The sequence below is a fragment of the Eschscholzia californica genome, unplaced genomic scaffold, assembly GCF_041429995.1.
Source record: "Eschscholzia californica isolate CP2 unplaced genomic scaffold, dmEscCali1.0.p SCAF_2, whole genome shotgun sequence".
NCBI classification, from domain to species: domain Eukaryota; kingdom Viridiplantae; phylum Streptophyta; class Magnoliopsida; order Ranunculales; family Papaveraceae; genus Eschscholzia; species Eschscholzia californica.
The window spans coordinates 40,877,715-40,900,390 of NW_028238309.1; the positions used below are offsets into that span (position 1 = coordinate 40,877,715).

At 37.1% G+C, this 22,676-nt stretch overlaps 2 protein-coding genes, 2 long non-coding RNA genes and 1 pseudogene across 5 annotated transcripts; 4 read left to right on the forward strand and 1 right to left on the reverse strand.

The window, feature by feature from the left end:
• Positions 1 to 379: 379 nt before the first annotated feature.
• LOC147557941 (uncharacterized) lies at positions 380 to 2,180 on the reverse strand. The gene is made up of 5 exons (XM_086658965.1): positions 2,061 to 2,180; positions 1,894 to 1,983; positions 1,699 to 1,803; positions 1,232 to 1,611; positions 380 to 593 (listed from the first exon to the last, which is right to left on the reverse strand). Exons 1-5 carry the CDS (start codon positions 2,178 to 2,180, stop codon positions 587 to 589), a joined length of 702 nt encoding a protein of 233 aa, XP_086515091.1. The 3' UTR covers positions 380 to 586.
• Positions 2,181 to 11,007: 8,827 nt separating this feature from the next.
• Positions 11,008 to 13,110, forward strand: LOC147557942 (uncharacterized). The gene has a single exon (XM_086658966.1). The coding sequence runs from the start codon at positions 11,008 to 11,010 to the stop codon at positions 13,108 to 13,110; it is 2,103 nt and encodes a 700-aa protein (XP_086515092.1).
• A 2,132-nt stretch (positions 13,111 to 15,242) lies between these two features.
• On the forward strand, positions 15,243 to 18,642 carry LOC147557943 (uncharacterized; annotated as a pseudogene). Its single transcript, XR_015234219.1, has 5 exons — positions 15,243 to 15,572; positions 15,783 to 15,918; positions 16,060 to 17,231; positions 17,315 to 17,575; positions 17,658 to 18,642. The product of XR_015234219.1 is annotated as an uncharacterized LOC147557943 (transcript).
• A 624-nt stretch (positions 18,643 to 19,266) lies between these two features.
• Positions 19,267 to 19,808, forward strand: LOC147557944 (uncharacterized). The gene is made up of 2 exons (XR_015234220.1): positions 19,267 to 19,495; positions 19,700 to 19,808. It is a non-coding gene; the product is annotated as an uncharacterized LOC147557944 (long non-coding RNA).
• Positions 19,809 to 19,899: 91 nt separating this feature from the next.
• Positions 19,900 to 21,838, forward strand: LOC147557945 (uncharacterized). Its single transcript, XR_015234221.1, has 3 exons — positions 19,900 to 20,298; positions 20,388 to 20,446; positions 21,631 to 21,838. It is a non-coding gene; the product is annotated as an uncharacterized LOC147557945 (long non-coding RNA).
• The last annotated feature ends 838 nt before the right edge of the window (positions 21,839 to 22,676 follow it).

The following is a 22,676-nucleotide window of genomic DNA, read 5'->3' on the forward strand; positions in this document are numbered from 1 at the left end:
CGTTATAAAAAGTCCCGTTGCAAATACAGTTGCAACGGCTAGAGGCCGTTACAATAACTTTTTTTATAACGGCTTGTTGTGTTTCAGCCGTTATAAAAAGAGCTCACCAAACTGGCGGGAATGTGATGGCGCCAAATGAGAAGAGTCATTTGTAACGGCTGTTTTGAGTAAAACCGTTATATATGCCTCCTCTTGTAACGGCTCCATTTGAAAGTAGCCGTTAGAAATGTCTTTTTTGTAACGGCTTTGATTAGAAAGGCCGTTATAAATGTCTGATTTTAAAAAAAAAAATTCAAAAGTTGTGGAATCCAGCTGCAAAATATTGCAGCTTTTACTGATGTACCTGTTTATAATTAAGAAAACCAAAACAAAAGAGACATCTCGAGCTAACCACACAATAAATAAAACGAAACAACTCATATTGATTGATAGTAACACAAGTTTCAAGTTCGTGCATCGATCCAATCCAAATAGACCACATTATATAAAATCAAAATCTCACACGCTTCTCCCTTACATTCAAATCATCAGTAGGAGTTGGACCACTTCGTACCTCGACCTTGTATAGCTCCACATTGCATCATCTTTAACTCCTATAGCCGTTAAATAAGAGTTACAACACAAATTAACCACATTTAGAATATTGATACGCTTGTATGCCATAAACTCTACTATAATCATTCAAATCAAATTCTAAAAGTTTCAAACATAACAAATATTAACAACTAACTTAGTGGTTCAGCCTAAGTTCGGCTTCGGCTAAACCCGAGCTGAGTTTAACAAATTATGACTTAGTTCATCAAAAAAAAAAACAAAGTATGACTCAATTCTCATGTATCACTATTGTTTTGAGACCTATGTGCAATAAGAAGCAGGTATAGGTTTGGTGCCAAATATTTAGAATTGCAAGGAATTAATGAGTAGAACTCAATTTTAGTAAAAAGGATTTCGTCATTGTTCACCATGGAGTAGAACTCATCACAAACTGAAGCACATCTTGTGTTTTTTTATTGTGTACTTTTTTTTTCTTGGTTTGCTTGTTCTTTGTCATAATACCCCAGATAAAAAAGGTGAGCTAGTGGGTTCTGCCAGCCCACAATAACCCACTACCAACATCTCTCATGTGAGATGTGTCATCCTTTGTCACTTATAATTTTTTTCTTCAGTGTCAGATCATGATCTTTTAATTAACCTAAAAATTAAAGTATTTAATAGAGGGAAACAAGCTTACCTAGGTTGTGAAGATTCTGAAGTAGTTGGTTGTCGTTGTTGTTGCAAGAGTGTCATCAATGCAGCAATATCTCTATCTCGTCTCTCTGCCATTTCAGATTGTCTCTCTATCATTTCACGCATTGCAGCTTGGCCTTCCTTAAGTTGATCAACTTCCTTTCTCAGCTGGTTATTTTCATTTTGAAGATTTGAAATGCCACCCGAGTTTGGCTTTTTAAAACCTGCTTCCTTTGGTGATGTAAAGGGCATGAGTCGGATTCTCCCACGTGTCTCGGGTGGCATCTGGCTCCCGAAAACATCATTTGGACCAGGGGTGTCGACAAACTCGCATCCTGAGGTGTTCTCGCTTCGTCGTTGTTCCAGGACTTTGTCACACTTTTCCTGTTAATATTATACACACTCGATAAAATTGACAAAAACCACATGATATGAAATAAAAACAGTAATTAAGTTTGATTAAAACGTTACGGCAAATATTCCTGCTTCCTCGGTAACCCAATTTCCATCACTTTTTAATTTAGTCTTCTTCCAAACTTGAAGTCGACTAGCCTCAGTGCCATATTTCTTTTCAAGCTGCAAAATACAAAGTAAATGAAAATTATCATTTTAGTACAAAAGTAATTGAATTGACACAAAAAAACGTAAATGAAACTGAATTGTTACATCATGGTATTGTTGAGCCATAGATACACGCCCTCCACAGTACGGGTACATATTCTTAGCCTTATTCATCCTGTTGGTCTCTGTTACCTTCTGTATTTCGAAAAAAATATTTTGTTAGTACATAAAAGTTTAACTCAATATAGATATGGATCGAGAAAGAATATAACCTGTACTGTGTCCTTGCTCCAATAGTCGACTACTCCAAACCATTGAGTAGCGATGGGGCTTTCGATTCTTCCTGTCACACCTAACTTGTATAATAGAAAATAAGATGAGTTATTATCCATGATCCATATGAATAGTGACATTTGCTAGGGTACCTAATTAATTAAGTAATTAGTAAACTAGACTAGAAATAGTAACTGCAGACTTTATAAATCTATAAATTGTTAAAGGTAAAACTTAAATAAAAGGAGAAACCTAACTTAAGGACTATTCTAATTAGGGTTAGGGTATTTAAATACATATATCTAAATTCATTACTAGAAAAAAAAACTACATATTTTAAACCCAAAATCACTAAAATTTATAAACAAAATAACAAGTAACCTAATGCAATCACAACAGTTATCAAGCAAAAGCATATAATATGAAAACCCTAACTAACTAACCATGGAGTGGGAAGCTTGTTTCTCCCAAATTGGATTTCATCATCAAGACCAGAAACAAGACCCACACCCATTCCCATTTTCCAATTGAAATTATGATGAAATTGAGCCCTAAGAATAACCCCATTTTCAGAATTCATCAAAAGAAAAGCTGAAGAAGATTGAGGAAATGGACCTGAAGGTGGTGGATTATCATGGGTATGATTGTTCCAACTATTAAGCATCCAAATTGAGTAAATTATAATTGAGACTCCAACAAAAGTTTGAAAGAAATTTAAGAGCAGATGAAAAGCTAGATACCCTCGACACCAATTATCCATATATATATATATATATATATATATATATATATAGAGAGAGAGAGAGAGAGAGAGAGGCGCCAACCTGACTTCAGGGTTGATGAACTAGAAGAAGTTGCAAGTAGCAGATAGACCTAGAAGAAGAACAAACGCAAATATCAAACAAAAAAAAAACCTAAATCAGTTCCAGATCGATAAAAGAGGAAGGAAATTATCGATCTAGGTATGAGTAAAAAACCTAAACGCAAATCACCAGAAATCGTTCCAACCGAGATACTCTGAAATCCGAACCTAAACCTAAAATCGAAATAGGAAGTAGAAAGAGAACTGGGCAATTGGCTGTGATTTCTAGGGCTCCCAATTATAACGGCCAAAAATACTAAAGGTCGTTATATATAGACACAGTTGTAACGGACCTAAGCCGTTACAATAAGTCCAGCTCATTTATCACGGCTACGCCAAATAAAACCGTTACAGTAAGACTCTGTTATAACGGAAAAGCACCCGTTATAATAAAACGAAAACACGCCAGAGGCGGGAAATAAATTAGCGCCATCAAAAAGTTGGCGCTAACTTAAAGAGTCCATTTGCAACGGCTATCCATATTAAAGCCGTTACAAAAGAGTATATAATTATAACGGTTCAGTAAAAGCCGTTATATTTACTGTATTTATAACGGCTCATGCGAAAGCCGTTACAATAGGCCGTTATAAATAGGACGTGTTTTTGTAGTGGTTGCGAGGATGAACTTGTGTATGACCAACCGAAATATATGGTGTGTGGTATTCGCCACCATCTTAAAAGGGCCAGCTCAGGCATGGTACCAAGCGCTGCCCCGGGGTCAATAAAGTCTTTTGACCAGCTCGCCCAAGCATTCTGCGAGGCTTTCCGAGGAAGCACTAGTATCAAAAGAGGAACCGACGAGCTGTTCAATGTGGTACAAGGAAATAGCGAAACTCTAGCAAACTATATATTGGAAGAGATTTCGCAATCTTATGGTACAGGTCCCTGACCTGGAATCGAATGTCGCTTTTGTCGCCCTACAGAGAGGTCTCAGGCAGGATGACGTAATCAAAGATATCTCGGGGAGAAAGCCACGTAGCGTCGCAGATCTGATAGAACGATTGCAACAATTTATCAGAGCAGAGAAGAACTATTTGCATGCGGATGAAAGATGTGGCCAATATTCCTTACGAAAGTGAACGCCCCCGAAAAAGAGAACGGGAGGAAGCCAGGCTACCAAGGGAACGAGAGCGAGGCAGGAGACCCAGGGCTGACTTCACAACCTACACCCCCCTAATTAAAGGGAGGAAGGAAATCTTGCAGGTATTGATAGCGAAAGGAAAGTCTGAACAGTCCAAACCCAATGACGACCGAGGAAATTTCGGATCCAAAGATATGACGGCGTGGTGTGCCTTCTGCTTATATCGAAAATTGGCTCCCGGTTAAATCAACATGAAAAAGTGAGTTGATACAAGACAACCTCCGTTATGATATAATATTCTGTTTAGAGAGGGGAGATTCCTCTGTTCAGCTCTGCCTCTCTGAGACTTCATTGGTAACCGGCATTCTTGAGCCGTTCACGTCTCCAAGCCATTATTCTTTTGAATATTTTCGAGGCGTGTTTAGTCTCCATCTTTAATGACCACTCCTTATGCTGAGGGGGTCCTCCAGCTATAAATAGTTTGCCTTGGCTTCTTAATTCTTCATTGCCAAAAATTTTTGAAGGTAGTTTCGTGGAGTACCTTCCTTGATCACGCCCTATCATCATGGCCCTTTTTGTCCTATAAATTGACGTTTTAAGGCAAGAATAATTTTTCTAAATCTCGCAATGTCTCTTTTATTGGTTAGTGGAACTCTTCCTGGTACTGATGTTAGAGTTGCCTTCTACATAGTTATGAATCATGATGAACTTTCCATTGAACACTTCTGCATGGAAGTGGCCGGCGAGGGCTTTGTTGAAGTCCTTCGTCCGCATGATCTTATGAACGATGATCACCTCTCCACCCTCAGTTCCTCCAAGCTGCTTTATCTTCTGGTTTATTCTTTGGCTGGTACTACCAGCACTTCTGAACCTGCTCTTTTTTCTGCTGTGGGTTTTCTGGTTCGTCGCCGTGGGGGTGGTCGCCTTCTGGCCGTCATGATCAGGGCTTCAGTGGATGTTGGCGGTCCTTCGTCTTCTTCTTCCTCTGGTGAATAAGAGCTTGCCGCCAAACTGTATTTTCCTGTTTTCTTAAATATGTAATCAAAAAGTTAATGTAATTAGCCCTATACTTACTAATGCAATTTTTCTTAGGCTTACTACGCATGCTCCGAATGATCGCTCCTGCAAAAGAAATATTCTCAGACCTAGTCTAACATGCCCTAAGCTTACTATTTCCTTCTGCAAAATAGAACCCTAATTAGCCTTGTGTAAAAGTTTTAAATAGTGTTAGAGTTCTTAGCTCTGCCTCCGGCTCTCTATTCCAGAGCTGGTTTTGCATAATTAGTTTTACCAGGACTCCTCCTTAGGCCTCTGGTCGTGGCTTTCGCTACCCGAGCTGGTTTCGCTAGCTTAAGCTCGACTAGTTTAACTATGGACCGTGAATCATACAATTTTTTTGTTTCAAGAAACAAAGGATCACTCTTAGAAGGGAATTTTGCAGAAATAAACTAGCCAACCTAATAAGGCTTGTGACAAAATAAATGCATGCATATGAGGCAAACCCGGCTTTGGAACTCAATTATGAAAACATAGGCAATAACTTCGCTGCCAAGGTTGTCCTTATTAATTGCTTTCATTAATTTTTTGCATTTTAACTCGAAGACATGCGTTACTAAATCTAGACTATCAACAACTGTTTTATTAGGTAATAGAGCCACTGTCATTTTTAGTCATTTTGGGTTTCTAGTCATTGTTAAGAAAATATCTGGATGATGGTGGTAACGTGTGATAACCATAGAGTCTTGATATGTTTCGAATAAATGTCTAATACCCTCTGTGAACGACGATAGTAGGATGAACGGACAGCCTATTTTATCAGGACGTAGCCCTGCACATGAAATACATGTAAGGCCATTATATAGTTCTGATCGCAACTTACTTCGATGAAATCTACGATAAGCCAAATGGTTTTGCTCCGTTAAGGCCCAAGCATCAACCAAAAATTCTTGAAATAAACTACAACCCAATAATATAATTGAATACTTGTAAAGTCGTTGGAACAAACGAAAATGATAAGAACTTCATCTGAATGAGGCGTCTTTTACTCATACGGTTTCCATTTGTACTCCATTGCTTATGTTCAGGCTCCCAGCCTAGTTCATCATACAGAAATAGTAAAACGTGATGTGACGAGAAATAGGTCGATTGACATCCTGATGTCCGCATTAATTCATTTGAGCTTTTAAATGTAACAAAATATCCCTGGATGAAGTTAGTTCAATACCACCTCTTGCATTTTAATTGCAATTTTGTTTTATTGTTGGTAGAATATATTATCATTGGTCAGTTGATGCACTATAGTGTTGACGAACAGGTATATCATGGTCGGATAAATTTATTTGCATTAGAGTAGGACATGCCTGACGATATATTGGATAAAATGCATTGTTTTCTATCATTATGTATTGGATAACGCAGAGAATTGACACATCAGAATCCTCAAAATTTGCGTGTAGGAGCCACTATTTAGGCTCAGGTAAAAGTGATCCAGTAATATGCCTTAGTTGTCCATGTATACTGAATGAGATAGAACCCTGGCCATTGATACTTCAGGGTTCCAAAGTACACCCCAGACTTGTGAAACTATTTTTGTGTTATAATGACGAATATTACACCTAAATGCTTTGGATCAAGTGTCACAACCATCATACAACGCCTTTAATGCCAAAGCTGGTTCACATAGTTGAGGAAACCAAATTTTCCAATGTAAACAACAAGTTCTAAATAATATATATCTTGAAGTAAAAAACAAATAATTTTTCATCAAGCCAATATAGTGTTTTACAACATGGGCATACAATGTCTATAGATCCTACTAAATGATGTTGCACGAATATAGTGTGTGTGACTTTTATAGATAGGGAAAGTTAGGACAAATTCTTAGACTAGACTATCTATTGCGAAATTAAATACGATTGATAGTCCATCTTCTTCAAGTATGCTACAAAGAAACCTCTTACACTTCATTACATTTGTATGCTGATTTGTCGCATTGACTGCCTATTAATGTGAGCAACTATGTGAAGGATATGTGCTTTCAGTCTGAAGGAATGCCCTTCTGAAGGAGTGTCCTTCGTCCAAGTTGGAAGTGCGTGCAATTTGGCGAATAGGATAATGATGACCTTATACGAAACATCATCTAGTCCGGTTGAATTAGGGATCGTAATGCTTAGCTAGAAGCCGCTTACGATCGTCGGATTACCGGATCCTAAAACGGGTTACACCAAAGAGTTGTGGCTTGATCGGAGAGAATTGACTAGAGGGAACTTGGCAAATAGGTGGATTATATCCAAGATCCAACTAAACATGCCCAAAGCGGTTCGGAAGAGTCCGGACAAAGATAGAAAGAACCGGACCCAAAAGGGAGGCCCGTGACAAAAGAAAGGGGCCGGCCATATGAGCAGGGGACGGACAGACCAAGCCCATTAATCGGGCTGGTTTGGCCGGCAATATGATGAGGGAAAACCTAGATGGAATCCCTTCCATCTAGGTTTCCCAATCAGAAAGGGTTTATGACATTATCTTTGCTGCGGTCCTTATTGAATCCTAGTTTTAATATGATACCAATTGGAGTTTCTCTGTATATGGACTAATTAGAGAATAGAAAAGGTGTAGAATTTTCTCTAGAGAAAATCAATCTCTACAACATCAAGTGGAGAGAGGATACTAGAGAAAAATCTCTCAATTTATCTATCTAGTCAAGAAGAAGGAGTTTTTCATCTCAACCTTCAATAAGGTCCTAGCTGACATTAAGAAGGGAGTTCAAGTCAACCAACTTGGTGTCTCAAGTAGAGGAGCTACACTTTGAAGCTCTTTATTTTCCGAAAAGGAGTCAGAATCTAAGTTCGAGGGAAAGCGAATAAGGTATTCTTCTTCCCATTCTAATTCATCTTTAGTTCTTGCATGTGATCCTAGAAACTAGTGTTAGACATATTAGATGTCTGAGATTACGCTAACAACACTAGGTGACACCAAATCCCTACAGTGGTATCAGAGCATCTTGCACGAACTAACTTTAGCCAGACGAATTAAATTATGACTTGTTTAGTTAGATAGATAAGTTCGTTTAGATATTCAAACATGGATTTGATTAGTTTGGATGAGATTTAGGCTTAATCAAATAAGTTTTGAAAGAGTTTCAATAAGTTAAAACTTTAAAATTTCGGGTCTTCGAAAATAGTTTTCGAAAGAGAAGCTTATTGTTTTAACATGGATTTGAAAAGTTTTTCAAAGTTGGATTTTTGATTATGAATCATAAGAATCAAGTAGGTGGAAGAGAAAGAAAACAAATAAAAAGAAAAGAAAAAAAATATTTTGGTCAAGAAAGCTTCCTGTCTGGCCAGGACGTGTCTGGGCCAGATAGACGCGTCTCGGTACTAGTCTAAGACGTGCGCATCTGGAATTCTAGGTCGCGCCTAGGACACAACCAGGAACCCCAAACGCGTCTTGAACTTCTAATCCGAGATGGCCTAGGACTAAGGCCAAAGTCGGACACGTCTCGAGAGGCCTTAGGCGTCTCGGGCTTAGAGTCCGAGACGGCTTAGGATGCGACAAGGAAACCAGATGCGTTTGGACGTGCCCTAAGCATCTTAATTTTTTAATGTGATGTGAAAGTGAATAATTTCTGTACATTATCGTTACATTCGAATCCAATTCAACCACTATCGTCTTGTGAGTTACTTTGATTGAAATCAATATAAGTAAGTAGTCTTATACACATTCGAATTATGTATAAAGAAGTTAAGGAAAGAGGGTTGACAGACTAGTTAGAAAATGATATACAAAAGAAGGCATAAGAATGATGTAGAGAAAAATATCACTGACAATGTTAATGGGAGTCATTGAATTTACGACGGAAAAATACTAAAAAGTGAATTGATTTCTAACTAGGGGTCAAAATGAAGAAATATAGGGCTAAAAGCATATCTAATTACAAACTAGGGGGCATATACGAATTTACTCATTGGAAAATAAAAAAGGAAAAGTGAGGACCAGGGGTTTTGAGCTTGAGTCAACAAGGTGGACAACTTGAGGTATTACCACCAAACCAACTATTCTTTAATGACAAAGGGCTGGCGTTTTTCTATAAAAAAACATTTCACCTCTATCAGTCCTAAACAATGTGGTTGTGGGGGCACGTGCCCCCACGGGTCCCTACGTGGGTCCTCCCCTGAAACAGGCCCATTGGAAGAGTCCGAACAAAGATAGAAAGAATTGGGCCCGAAAGGGAGGCTCGGGACAAAAGAAAGGCGCCGGCCATAAAATGGTCGACCAGGAGCATGGGCTGGACAGACCAAGCCCATTAATGGGGCTGGACAGACCAAGCCCATTAATGGGGCTGGTCTGGCCAGCCATATGATGAGGGAAACCCTAGATGGAATCCCTTCCATCAAGGCTTCCCAGTCAGAAAGGGTTTCTAAAATTATCTTTTTTTGAGGTCTGTATTGAATCCTAGTTTGAATAAGATTCCAATTGGGGTTTCTCTATATATGGACTAATTAGAGAACAGAAAAGGTGTGGAATTTTCTCTAGACGAAATCAATCTCTACAACATCAAATTGAGAGAGGATTTCAGAGAAAAAACTCGCAATCTATCGATCTATCTAGTCAAGAAGAAGTAGTTCTTCATCTCAACCTTCAATAAGGGCCTAGCTGACATTAAGAAGGGAGTTCAAGTCAACCTACTTGGTGTCTCAAGTATAGGAGCTATACTTTGAAGCTCTTTATCTTCCGAAAAGGCGTCGGAATCTAAGTTCGAGGGAAAGCGAATAAGGTATTCTTCTTCCCATTCTAGTTCATCTTTATTTCTTGCATGTGATCCTGGAAACTAGTGTTAGACATATCAAATGTCTGAGATTCCATTAACAACACTAGGTGACACCAAATCCCTACAGTATGTTGGTATCAAGATTAGTGAAAGGGGAGAAACAATAACAAAAAAGATCGATACCACACAATTTTTCGACATAAACTTATTAACATAATGGTTGTTGGCATTAGGATTAGGAGTTAAGTTTTGGTTGCACATAATTTCACTTATACTTAGTGGTAAGAATGATTCGTTAGGAAGAAAGCTTGAGATCTCAGCTTTGGAGATAGGAGGTTTTTTGGGGGTGTGAGAGTTTCCAGGTTGGTCTTTTGAGATCAAATATGAAGGTATATAGAGGTAGAGGCATACTTTATAAATAGTAAAAATGCATAAATAGTATAATCGTCAATTAGATAAATTTAATAAATGTAAACAAATGTTAAAGATATTAGCTATTCTAATAAAGAGAGTTAGCTTAAACAAGAGTTAGCTTAAATAAATAAGATTGGTTATAGGTAGTTAGATAGTTAGTTAGAATCTGTTTGTTAGTTACACTTCTAACAGACTCTTTCTCTCTCTATAACCGACTATCTCTCTCTCTCTAGATGTCTATTTATATTGAACTCATTGTATGAAATCACAATCAATCTTCATTTTAATAAAAGTTCAATTTTATTTACATTCTCTCTGTTTCAATATGGTACCAGAGCCATGAATTCGATCAGTTTTTCCTCTTTTCTTGCCAATTTTTCTGTTTCAACTACGAATTCAATCGATTCTTCAATTTCTTCTTTTCAAACTTTCAGTTCTTCAGTTTAGATCTCTTTTCTCTCTTGTTTTTCTTTTCAGATTCAGTTTTTCTGTTCTTCAAATTCAACTTTGTTTCTTCTTTTAATTCAATAAAAAACTCTACAAATTCTTTTCATGGCAACTTCTTCATCTTCTTCTTCTCACTCCAATTTCTCTTCCACTAATCTTCCTGCACCTTCAACAGTCAATCAATATGTTTCTAATAAGCTGGCATCAACAAATTACTTATTTTGGAGATCACAGTTTATTCCTCTTCTTCGATCTTATGATGTTCTTGGCTTTGTTGATGGCTCTATCACTTGTCCTTCCAAGTTCATCAGATCACTTACTTCAGATGATCCTATACCTAATCTAGATTTTCTTTTGTGGCTTAAACAGGATCAAATGATCCTTAGTTGGCTTCTATCTTCTTTAACTGAAGAAACTCACAGTCAAGTGCTTGATTTGAATACTTCTCATGAAGTATGGATGGAACTCGAAAGATCTTACTCTTCTCATTCAAAAGCTAGAATTTCTAATCTCAAGAATGACTTGCAAAATCTAAAGAAAGGGTCAGACTCGATTCAGGTATACTTCAATAAAGCTAAATCTATTGCTTTACAGTTAAAACAAGCTTCAAAAATTATTGATGATGATGATTTATGTGACATTATTCTTCGAGGTTTGTCTTCTGATTTTGGCTCTTTCAGAGCTGCTTTCTCCCTTAAAACTCAGTCTACAACTGTTAATGAATTACTAGGTCTTCTTCTTATTGAAGAAAATCGCCTCCAGCAAGAAAATTCATTCAATCTTGCTAATTCCTCCATTCATTTAACACAATCCTTCTCTCCTTCCTCAAATAGAGGTTATTCTCGTGGTCCTATGTCTTTTCACAGAGGCAGAGGGAGATTTGATCCAAGATATCATGGCAGATCATATTCAAGAGGTCGATCTTCTTCTTCATCTCATGTTCATTCTCCTGTTACTTGTCAAATTTGTGGGAAATCTGGTCATACTGCCTTCTATTGTTACAACAAGAACAATCAAGCTTTTTCACCTAAAATATCTTCATCTTCTATTCCAGAACATCATTCTTATATTACTGAGTTTGAAGATCCCTCTATTCTTCATCAATCTGAATCTCCCTATTTTCCTGTTCATTTTGATGGATACACATCTTCTTATCCCATTGATTCAGATTCTTTTCCTTATTATGAGTACTCATCTGATCAATTGTCTACCTCCGATTTGGAATCTTATTATCCTGAGGTTCCCAACACCTATACCTCTTCTACTCCTTCCTTAGTTCCTTCTTCATCTCATCCATCACACAAACCACAATCCACTGTTTGGAATCCTGATACAGGTGCTACTCATCATGTTACCCCAGACTTATCCAACCTTCACATTCAATCAGACTTTAAAGGCAAGGGACAAGTCAAAATAGGTAATGGTTCAGGTTTATCTATCCTTCACTCTGGTTCTAGTCATGTTTCTTCTAACTCTCACTCTTTTCTTTTACATGATATACTCCATGTCCCCAATTTAACTAAGAATCTGATTTCTGTTCATAAATTTGCTAAGGATAATGATTGCTATTTTCAATTTTATCCTAACTTTTTTAACATAAAGGATCTTCACACTGATAAGGAGCTCCTGACTGGTCCTTGTGAAGATGGTCTTTACAACTTATCTCTTCTTCACAAGCATTCATCTCAGTCATCAAGTAAGCTTTCATCCTCTTCAGCATTTTCTTCAACTTTGGAACCAGATTGGCACTCTAGATTGGGCCACCCAGCTTTCAGAACTATGAAGCATATACTTCAAACAAATAAGCTTCCATTTGACTCTATTTTTCCTTTTGTATGTAATTCATGTCAAATGGCTAAGAGTCATTCTTTACCACATATTTCTAGCATCTCTACTGTATCTTCTCCATTGGAAATTATTCATTCAGATGTTTGGGGACCCTCTCGTTTTCCCTCTTTCAATGGATTCAAGTATTATGTCACATTTTTAGATACATATACTAGATATACTTGGATTTTTCCTATTGCTCAGAAATCAGATGTCTTTTCCACTTTTCTTCTTTTTAAATCTCATGTTGAGAATATATTCAATCTTAAGATCAAATATATTCAATCTGATTGGGGTAGGGAGTTCAGGAATGTTTCTAAATACTTAGAAGCTAATGGAATTGGTCATAGAATCAGCTGTCCTCATGAGCATGCTCAAAATGGCATGATTGAAAGAAAGCATAGGCATATTGTTGATACTGGTCTAGCTCTCCTTGCTCATGCTAAGCTACCCTTAACCTTCTGGGATTTTGCTTTTGATACAGCTGTTTATCTTATTAATAGACTCCCTACTTCTGTTCTTCATGGGATATCCCCTTTGATACAGCTGTTTATCTTATTGCAATATGGATCAACCTACTTCTGTTCTTCATTTGGAGTGAGTTTGTGGTTCTCACAACGTAGAATACAAGTTGTCAGGAAAGAAACATAAGTTTAGACACATACCTCTGTTTGAGTTGTTTCAGCCTTTTGTGAAACCCAATTCTCCGGATCAGTTTGTTATTTAGGTGGGGATTCTACATAAGATCTAGTATTACGTGATCGTCAATATAACAGATCAACAAAGTGCATCTGTAAAATAAAAGAAAATTCTAAGTTGTTTGCAATGTATGGCAAGAAGGAAAAACATTATATAAAAGGAAGTGATGTGTACAATTGTATATCAATATTATTATCAGATGTGCACTACAAAAAAATGCGCTCTATTGCCGACGGAATACAGAAATGCCGTCGGGGATAAGAGTATCACCCACGGCTTCCCTATTTAGTCGTCGCCAGTAGTGCACTCCACCGACGGTTTTTATAGAAAACTGTCGGCAATTAACAACTCGGTACCAACTTTCACCGACAACTTGGCCGACGCCCTGGAAAATCGTCGTTGGAAGTACTTTGGCCGAAATAAAGAAATGGCGCGAATTTTCCCGGTTGTGAAAACCTTCTACAAATTCATTTCAGGAGGGAAAAAATTCTGGAAACTATTTTCCCGACGGAAAATAGTTTACTCACCGTCGGCGGTGGAAATGAATTGGCGGAAATATTTTCCGCGAAACCATTGGGCCGACGGATTTCTCGAAGCCCGTCGGCCCTGACCCTGACCCTCTTACGCCCTAGCTCGACAGATTACTCATCTCTCTTTTCCTCTCTTGCTCGAAGGATTTGGAGAAAACCTTCAAATCTCTCAAACAACTCAAATCTCTCAAATCTCTCAAACAACTCAAACAACTCAAATCTCTCAAATCTCTCAAACAATTCAAACAACTCAAATCTCTCAAACAACTCAAATCTCTCAAATCTCTTGCTCGAAGGATTTGCTCGAAGGTATTCTTCAATTACTCTTTCCCTTTTTCTTCAAACTTCTTTTTAGACCTTTTTCTTCTACTTTTGATTTTTGTGTTGGAAAACTCAAGTCTAGGGTTTGTTTTTATCATTTCCTACCCTTGAGTTGAGGGACATTTGACGTTTCAGGTTTTCTGTTAGCTTATGGAACTCACTTTCTCCATTGTGGTTTTCACTGTCTGTCACCTAGATGAAGATGTCTCATCTGTTTTTTCTTTGTGATGAATTTTTCTCCACAAATCGCCTGTTAAACTAGTGTAAAGTGAATAGAGGGATTCATACTGTTGGTGGATTCATACTTTTTCAATTTGATGGGATCCATTTAGGAGTCAGATAGCATGGCCACTAAAAGCTAAACGATGTAGGGATGAATTGAGAAGCCTGTATTGGGTTTAACATTTTCATCAGTACAAGCTCTCCATGTTATTGTTCACTGGCATACCAAGTGCTTAGATTAAATGAAACTTGTGAACTTTTCAGGTTGACATTGATTTCGAGAAGGAGCCAATTGGAACAGGCAAGGAAGGTAAAAGTGTTTACTTCAGGGACATATGGTCCTCTAATGAAGTTGTTGACATATTTTAATCTTCTGTCATCAGCTTCATTATTTTAATCTTCTTATTCTCAACATCTGCAATATTCACAAGAAGCTTCTCAACAATATGTCCTATACCATACTGATGAACACGCACGACACTAAAGACTATGAAGTTGTTGACATATTTAATGTTTACTATCGAAAGAATGCATAATTTCCAATTTCAATTGACTATCACATGTATAAGTAAAGCGGAGTTTAATACTCCATAATTTATAAACAATAGACATGATTCGAATGTTAAATTGATGATTTCTACAAATTAAGGATTGAAAGGATCCTAGAGCAAGGGAAGATCTGATCTAAACCAAAACAATTAGTATGTATTGATAAGAATACTAGTAACTTACCACTAATGATGCTATATCTAGATTAGAAGTAATCATTTCAAGGGGAAGGGGGGGGGATAAGACATTCTAATAACAACATGTAATTCTTTATCTGTAATGGAAATGAAAATCATAGTTACCTGTTCTGTTGTTTTCCTGCTCTTGAGCTTTATCATCATCAATATAATCTTCAAAATACGATGATCATCAATATAATCTTCAAAATACGATGATCATCAATATAATCTTCAAAATACGATGATTTCCCACTTTAGTAAAGTGGGGTTTTTCTCATTCTTGTTTATGGTTGAGTTTTGTGGATCTGTATCTATTACTACTGAGGATTACTAATTTATTTGAGGTAGAAAGCTTTAAAGAAGACATGGCTTTATGACTTTCGTCCAAAAGTATGTTTTCTGGCTTAATATCACAATGGACGATACAGTCTCGACATTCTTCGTGCAAGTATGTTATACCCTTTGCAGTTCCTAGGGCAATGTTGAATCGTGTCTCCCAATTCAACATTTTATTGGAATTTCCTTCGTCGGCAACCAAGTTGTTACTCCAGTTACTGAGAGATGCTCTACCTGACGGGTGTACTTTGCCTGAGAATTTTACCCAATGCAAAAAGTTGATTTTAGATTTGGGATTGAACTATGTTAAAATCGATGCATATCCGAATGATTGTATGTTGTATTACAAAGAAACTTCTGGGCTAGAAAAGTGTACGAGGTGTGGCGAGTCTCGCTATAAAGATGAGAAAAAAAAGACACCTGCAAAGATTCTTCGTCACTTCCCCTTGAAACCAAGATTACAATGACTGTACATGTCATCAAAGAGTGCAACAGATATGAGATGGCATGATGAAGTTCGCAACAAAGATGGTGTGTTAAGGCATCCTGCAGATTCTGAAGCTTGGAAAGATTTCGATGTTAAGAATCCAACATTTGCTGCAGACTCAAGAAATGTGAGATTGGGTTTGGCAAGTGATGGTTTCAATCCCTTCGGAACAATGAGCGTTTCGCACAGCACATGGCCTGTGGTCCTTATTCCTTACAATTTACCGTCGTGGTTGTGCATGAAACAACCTAACATGATACTATCTTTGCTTATACCTGGACCTCATCGTCCGGGAAACATAGACGTGTATTTGAGGCCTTTGATTGATGAACTCAAAGAATTGTGGGAAGAAGGGATAGACACTTATGATGCTTCTAAAAATGAAATATTCAGTTTGCGTGCGGGTTTGTTATGGACCATAAGTGATTATCCAGGACTTGCCATGTTATCAGGTTGGAGTACGAAGGGTAAAATGGCTTGCTCAACATGTCGTGAGGAAACATGTCATAGTTATTTGTCTAATTGGCGGAAAACATGTTATATGGGTCATAGACGATTTTTACCTTTGAATCATAGGTTTCGTAAGATGAAAAACAAATTCGATGGAACTACTGAACGAAGACCACCTCCAAACCCTCTAATTGGAAAATGATATCTTATAAAAGTTAAGAGAGTTTCCACATGTATTTGGTAAAAAATTTGAGGAGAATTTGAGAGGTGATGTTGGTTGTAGAAAAAGAAGAAGAATTGCCAAAAAAATAATGTTATGCCAGATAACTGGAAGAAACTCAGTATATTCTACGAATTGCCTTACTAGGAACATAATATGCTAAAACACAATTTAGATGTTATGCATATTGAGAAGAACATTTGTGATAATATTCTTGGTACTCTTATGGATATTGAGGGGAAAACAAAAGATAACATGAAGGCAAGATTAGACCTTGTGAAAATGGGAATCAGATTTGAGCTCCACCCTAAAGAAAAGGCGAATGGTAAACTTTATATTCCAGCTGCATGTTATACTATGGACAAGTCACGTAAAGAATTGTTTTGCAACGTGTTGAAGAACCTCAAGATTCCAGATGGTTACTCTTCGAATTTTGCTCGGCGTGTTAATATCAAAGATCAAAAGATATATGGTTTGAAGAGTCATGATTCACATGTCATCATGCAACAATTACCTTTGGCAATTCGAAAGACTTTACCAAAGGAAGTTTGCTCTACACTAATAGAGTTTAGCATATTCTTTCGTGACTTGTGCTCAAAAGTAGGTCGTGTTGAAGATTATGAACGACTAGAGGATAAAATCCCACTTATCTTGTGCAAGTTGGAGAAGATATTTCCGCCTAGCTTCTTTGACATAATGATTCACTTGTCAATTCATTTACCCATGGAGGCACGGATGGGTGGTCCCGTCCATTTTCGATGGATGTATCCCATTGAAAGGTATAAAATTTGTATTTTTTCAATATACTATGTTTATAGTTCTTGTCTACTCGTTTAATGACAGTTTATTCTTGTGTTACTAGATTTTTGTGTACTCTAAAGAAATACGTTCGTCATAGAGCTCAACCAGAGGGTTGCATTGCCGAGGCATATGTTGCCGACGAGTGTGTCTCATTTGTGACAAGATATATGGAAAATGTTGAGTCACGCTCAAATAGACCAGTCTGTTATACAGATAACACCTAGATAGGAAGCGGTGTCTCATTGACACTTGATGCAGCTGAGTTTGATCGGGTGCATTATTATATCTTGTCAAATGCTAAGGATGCACAAGAATTTATCGAGTAAGTATGCTTTTAAGTAATTCTTTCCTCTATGATAACGTCTAAGGTGATGAAGATGATAAAACCCTTATTCCATTTGCAGCAATCACAAACAATTTTTAGCGATAAAGCACAAAAAATTGAGTGCCCTTGCAATTCACAAAAAACACTCAGAAGAATTTGCTCAGTGGCTTAAGGATTATCTCAAAAAATTGAAGGGAGCTAAACAGTCATATCCTGAAGAACTGGACATCCTTGTCGCAGGTCCACTTCCACGTGTCGTACGATTCAAGGGTTATACAATTAATGGGTACAATTTCAAAACTGTTGCAAAAGAGATTGGAAGTACGACGCAGAATAGTGGTGTGGCACTTGATGCGAGTCAGACTTATTTCGCAAGTGCAAAAGATTCAAATCCAGTTGATGCGGTTTTGACGCATTATGGACGTGTCACTGACATACTTGAAATTACATATCGACGAGACCGTCGATTTGTATTATTCAAATGTGACTGGGTTAACATCAATAAAAACAAAGGTTTAAAGGTTGATCAATATAGTTTTACACTTGTTAACTTCTCTCATCTGTCGCGAACCCAAAATGAAGATCCTTATGTGTTGGCATCTCAAGTCAGCCAGGTTTTTTATGTTCAAGATCCGATTGAACTTGAATGGCATGTTGTGGTGAAGAATAGACCAAGAGATACTTATGAAATGAATGAAAATTCAGGTGATGACCTACCACTTGATAGTGAGTTGATTTTAGATTATACCAATGTTTGTGATAATGAGGATGAGGAAGACGTTGCGATGATGGATGACGAAGACAATGTAGCTCAAGAAGGTGATGAAGACGAGCCCGAGGAAGAGTGTGAGGAGGAAGAGTCTGATGAGGAAGAGTATGAGGAGGAAGAGTTTGATGAGGAAGAGGACGAGGAACCCAGTGAGGATGAGGAAGACGGTGAAGAGGATGATTAGGAAGACGACAACTCTTTTGTTTAGTTTTTACCTTTCGAATAACAAATGTATTAGTTCTGAATGGTTTTAAGAGTTTTCTTTTCGATTATCATTTGTGAATTTTGGGATAGAGTTGCTTCCTTTTTTATGGTAATGCTATTAAGCTTACTTATACATTAAATATAATTTGATTCATCTTTTATTTGGGGCTTCAATTTAATCTGTTTAGAATATAAATTTTGTTCCTTGATATATTTTATAAGTAGAGTTCATGCTTGCTTTGTTCAGTTTTTGTTTTGTTAATTGAAATTTGGTTTGGTTATTTCCTAGGGCACATTACCGATGTTGCTTATGTGCTCGAGAACTTAATGATTTTCTTATATGTTTGTCTTGTTTATGCAGATTTTGAAGAAACATGTCTGAACCGCCAAGAAAGAGGAGAAGGGGGGCGAACAAGAACGCGTGGTTGAATGACCTTAAAGAAGGGGAAAAACTTCATATTGAGTTAGATGAAGAAAACAGGCCGGTTGGACCTAACCAACCAAAATTGGCGCAATACATCGGAATATTGGCAAGGGATGGTACCAGATTCCCAATAACAAGACCAGATTGGAGCTTAATTGACGAAGAAAATAAAAAGAAAGCCATTAGTGACATTAAGGTAATACATTTGGCATCAATATAGGTTATCTCTTTTCAATTTATGTTGTCTTATCTGCTTACTCTACTTATTTGTTTTTCAAGGAATACAATACATTGATGTTCCGGATGACTTAGATGGTTACTTAAGTAAAGAATTAAACAGTAAGTGGAAAGACCACAAATGTGCTACGAAGAGAAAATATTATACGGATGTTGAAGACAAAAGTGAGTGTGGAAAAGCGGTCCCTCCGGGAATTGTTCCTTCTAAGTGGTTCAATATGCTTAAACTCTGGGAAAATGATGATGATGTTAAGGTAAAGATTTCGCACAAGTCTCTCATGAGGTACAACTCGCACAAGTTTCTTGAAATACTATGTGATTAACTCTTTCTAATGTTATTAACTCCTGAACTATTGTGTGTGTGTGTGTGTGTGTCGGGAAATACTATGTGCTTGTCTGCCCATGGATTTTGTTTTTATCATATTTCTGTTATTGTTTATCATAGTTAACTCCTTAACTATTGTGGTGCTTGTGTTGAATTTTACAGTTTCGACATCAAAATAACAGAAACCCTACTCGAGTGGATCTATTTCAAAAATGTTATACAAGTAAAGACGAAGGAGTAGTAGTAAACCCCATTTGTTGCTGAACTACTAGTAATAGTTTTACATCTCATAATGTTTTATTATTCATAATGATTATGTAGATAAAATTATAGACACTGATCAAGTTTATTCTATTTTACAGAAAAAGATGGAGAACAAGAGGGATAATGCAATGCAGAGTACTGATGGAGAAGTAGACGACTCGCCAGGTCCTAACGACATCTTTGCGCAGGTCATGGGACGAGAACGAGGTGGTCGAATTCGGCTCATGCCACATGTGAAGCCAAAAGACCTATTTCCTCGGAAATCTTCTGTAACTAATAAGAAAATAGATCAAGAGATTTCGAACATGAAGCAGGAGAATGTGGAGTTACGAGAGGAACTTTCTTCTTTGAAAGCACAAATGAAAGAACTTATGAATATGATGCGATCACAGGGTGCTGGTTCTTCATCACATGGTGCTGGTTCTTCATCACAGGGTGCTGGTTCTTCATCATAGGGTGCTGGTTCTTCGTCACATGGAGTTGGTTCTTCATCACAGGTATATCTAAATTATTTTTCTCAAATAAGTATTGAAATGTCGTCGACTTAACATATTTTGATGATTTATTTGTATTTGAGTTTTAACAGGGGCAGTAGGTTGTTAGCAGGGAATACATCGTCGACCTTCACAAGCACCTTCATGGATGGTATGCTATTACTTAATCTTCACATTTTCTTAACTATGTTTTCAAGGATAGTTGGATCCCGTAGTCTTTAACATTGTATGAAAATTAGTTTTTCATTTATGATAATCGAACTAGAAGTCACTGATCCAACTACTTGTATTTTTTAGAGTATGCTAATAAAAATATTTAGCTATATACAACCAACTTACCTACACTGAATTTACGTCGATCTTTTGTTAAGGTTCGATAACAATAACTTGAATTTGTCTTAATGTTTCTTTCGTATATCATTTCTTGAACTCCAATGCTCCTTGTAAGTAGTTCAATTCTATAAGCAATTGATCATGAATATGCCATTTGAGTTTTGTGCTACAAATGTGATAGATATGAATCAGCTATCCTCTTTCCTTTCCAGAACCAATTACTCCTAGTCTAGCAAGACTTTGAATCAAATTCAATGTTAAGCCATTCGATACTAAGATATGTGTTGTTTCTTTTTCATTGTAAGTTCACGATGTAAGTTCAGCAGCTATGATTAGTAGTTACTTTCTTATAGGTTACATGTTTTGGCTGAGGTAAACTTGCTATGCAAGTTAGGACTACTACAGATAGAGTTTAGGTTGTTTAGGTTTCCTGAGCACAGTTGCTGAAGTTAATCCCATTAGTGTTAATTTTATTCATGTTATTCATGCCTTCTAGTTGTTAACCTAGCTATAGTTCTAGTATAATATTAGTCTTCATGCTGCTCATTAAGTCTTTAGGTGGAATCGTGGAATGCTGAACCATGAGAGAATTGAGAAGTTTTGAGTCTCATTTGTGGGTCCTGATTGTGGAGAGAATATAGGAAGAAAATATATCTTAAGTGGACCAAATTGATAGGTGGTCCTGAATGTGGAAGTAAGTTCTAAACTTAACTATTGTGACTATTTTATACTGCATTTGGAGAGAATGGTTTTGTCCAGGCCATACCACAATGTCTTGCTTATTAGTTAATCTATATCCATTTCGGCTACGGAACCGTTATAATCTTACTGTTCCTCCAGAAAGATTGATTCAAATTCATGATTACGTCTGAGAGTACTAATTGTTATAGTTGTTTTTTTATTTTGATATAATTGCTATAGTTGTTGTTTGGTGAACTTTGAATCAAACTCAATGTTAAGCCATTCGATACCAAGATATGTGTTGTTTCTTTTTCATTGTAGGGATTGAAATCGATGACGAAAAGTATGAATTTTGAAGAAAGGAGTTTTGTTATATATATGAATGCTTTGTGAATGATTTTGATGTTGGACGGTTGAAGAAAGGAGTTTTGTTATATATATGAATGTTTTGTGAATGATTTTGATGTTGGACGGTTGAAGAAAGGAGTTTTGTTATATATATGAATGCTTTAGGTTATTTTGTTATGAATTTCTTTCGAATTTATGTTTATCAGGTAATTGTTCATTATGTTGCTGCAGTTTGTGGATCACATACTGCAGCAATGGGTGACAAAAATCGATTTTTAAAAACAGTTAAGAAAATTATTGCCGATAGTATAAATTCCGTCGACAAAATTGGTAGCGACGGCTAACAGGCGTCGGCAGAATAAGGGCAACTATAAAGGGCGCGAAAAAAATTTTGCGCAAAAATCCATTGCCGACAGTGATTTTAAAAGGAAACACCGTCGGCAATAAAAATTAGTTACGAATCCTGCCGACGGCAGGGAGAAGTTATGATCCCGTCGGTAATATAAGGACCGACAACCTCTCTACCGTCGGCAGTGTCGTCGACAGTATTATTGCCTACCGCTTTAAAGCCGACACTCTTGTGCCGTCGGCAAAGTATACTGCCGACGGTATTTCCTTTGTTACCGACAGTTTTTAGCCGTCGGAAATAACCTTCATTTTTGTAGTGGTGGCAAGAACTTAGTTTAATTATAAAAAAATAACTAAAGTACAATATTTTTTATAACATGCACAATAAAGCAATTGGAACAACATCAAGCTTTGGTACAAAAAACTGATACATTAACGTAACTTTATGAATGAAAATTCATCATCCGACAAAAAGAAGAAAATATTGTTGCAGTCAATTTCACGGCAGAAATTGAAATGAAATGCGAAAGAACAATATGTATAGCCAGATTGAACTAATTACCAATCAACTGTCATAGAAGGAACAACTACAAAGTAAGGGTGGGAAAAAAAAAGTAAGGGTGGGAAAAAACCCATAGCCCAAATCCGCCCTTGCCCGCGCGAGGCCGGCT

Coding starts and splice junctions, on each gene's coding strand:
- LOC147557941 (XM_086658965.1), bottom strand. CDS start 2,180: ATGGATAATAACTCATCTTATTTTCTATTATACAAGTTAGGTGTGACA. Junction 1,984..2,060: donor GGAGCAAGGACACAGTACAG/GTTATATTCTTT, acceptor TTCGAAATACAG/AAGGTAACAGAGACCAACAG. Junction 1,804..1,893: donor TGGCTCAACAATACCATGAT/GTAACAATTCAG, acceptor TGTATTTTGCAG/CTTGAAAAGAAATATGGCAC.
- LOC147557942 (XM_086658966.1), top strand. CDS start 11,008: ATGATCCTTAGTTGGCTTCTATCTTCTTTAACTGAAGAAACTCACAGT.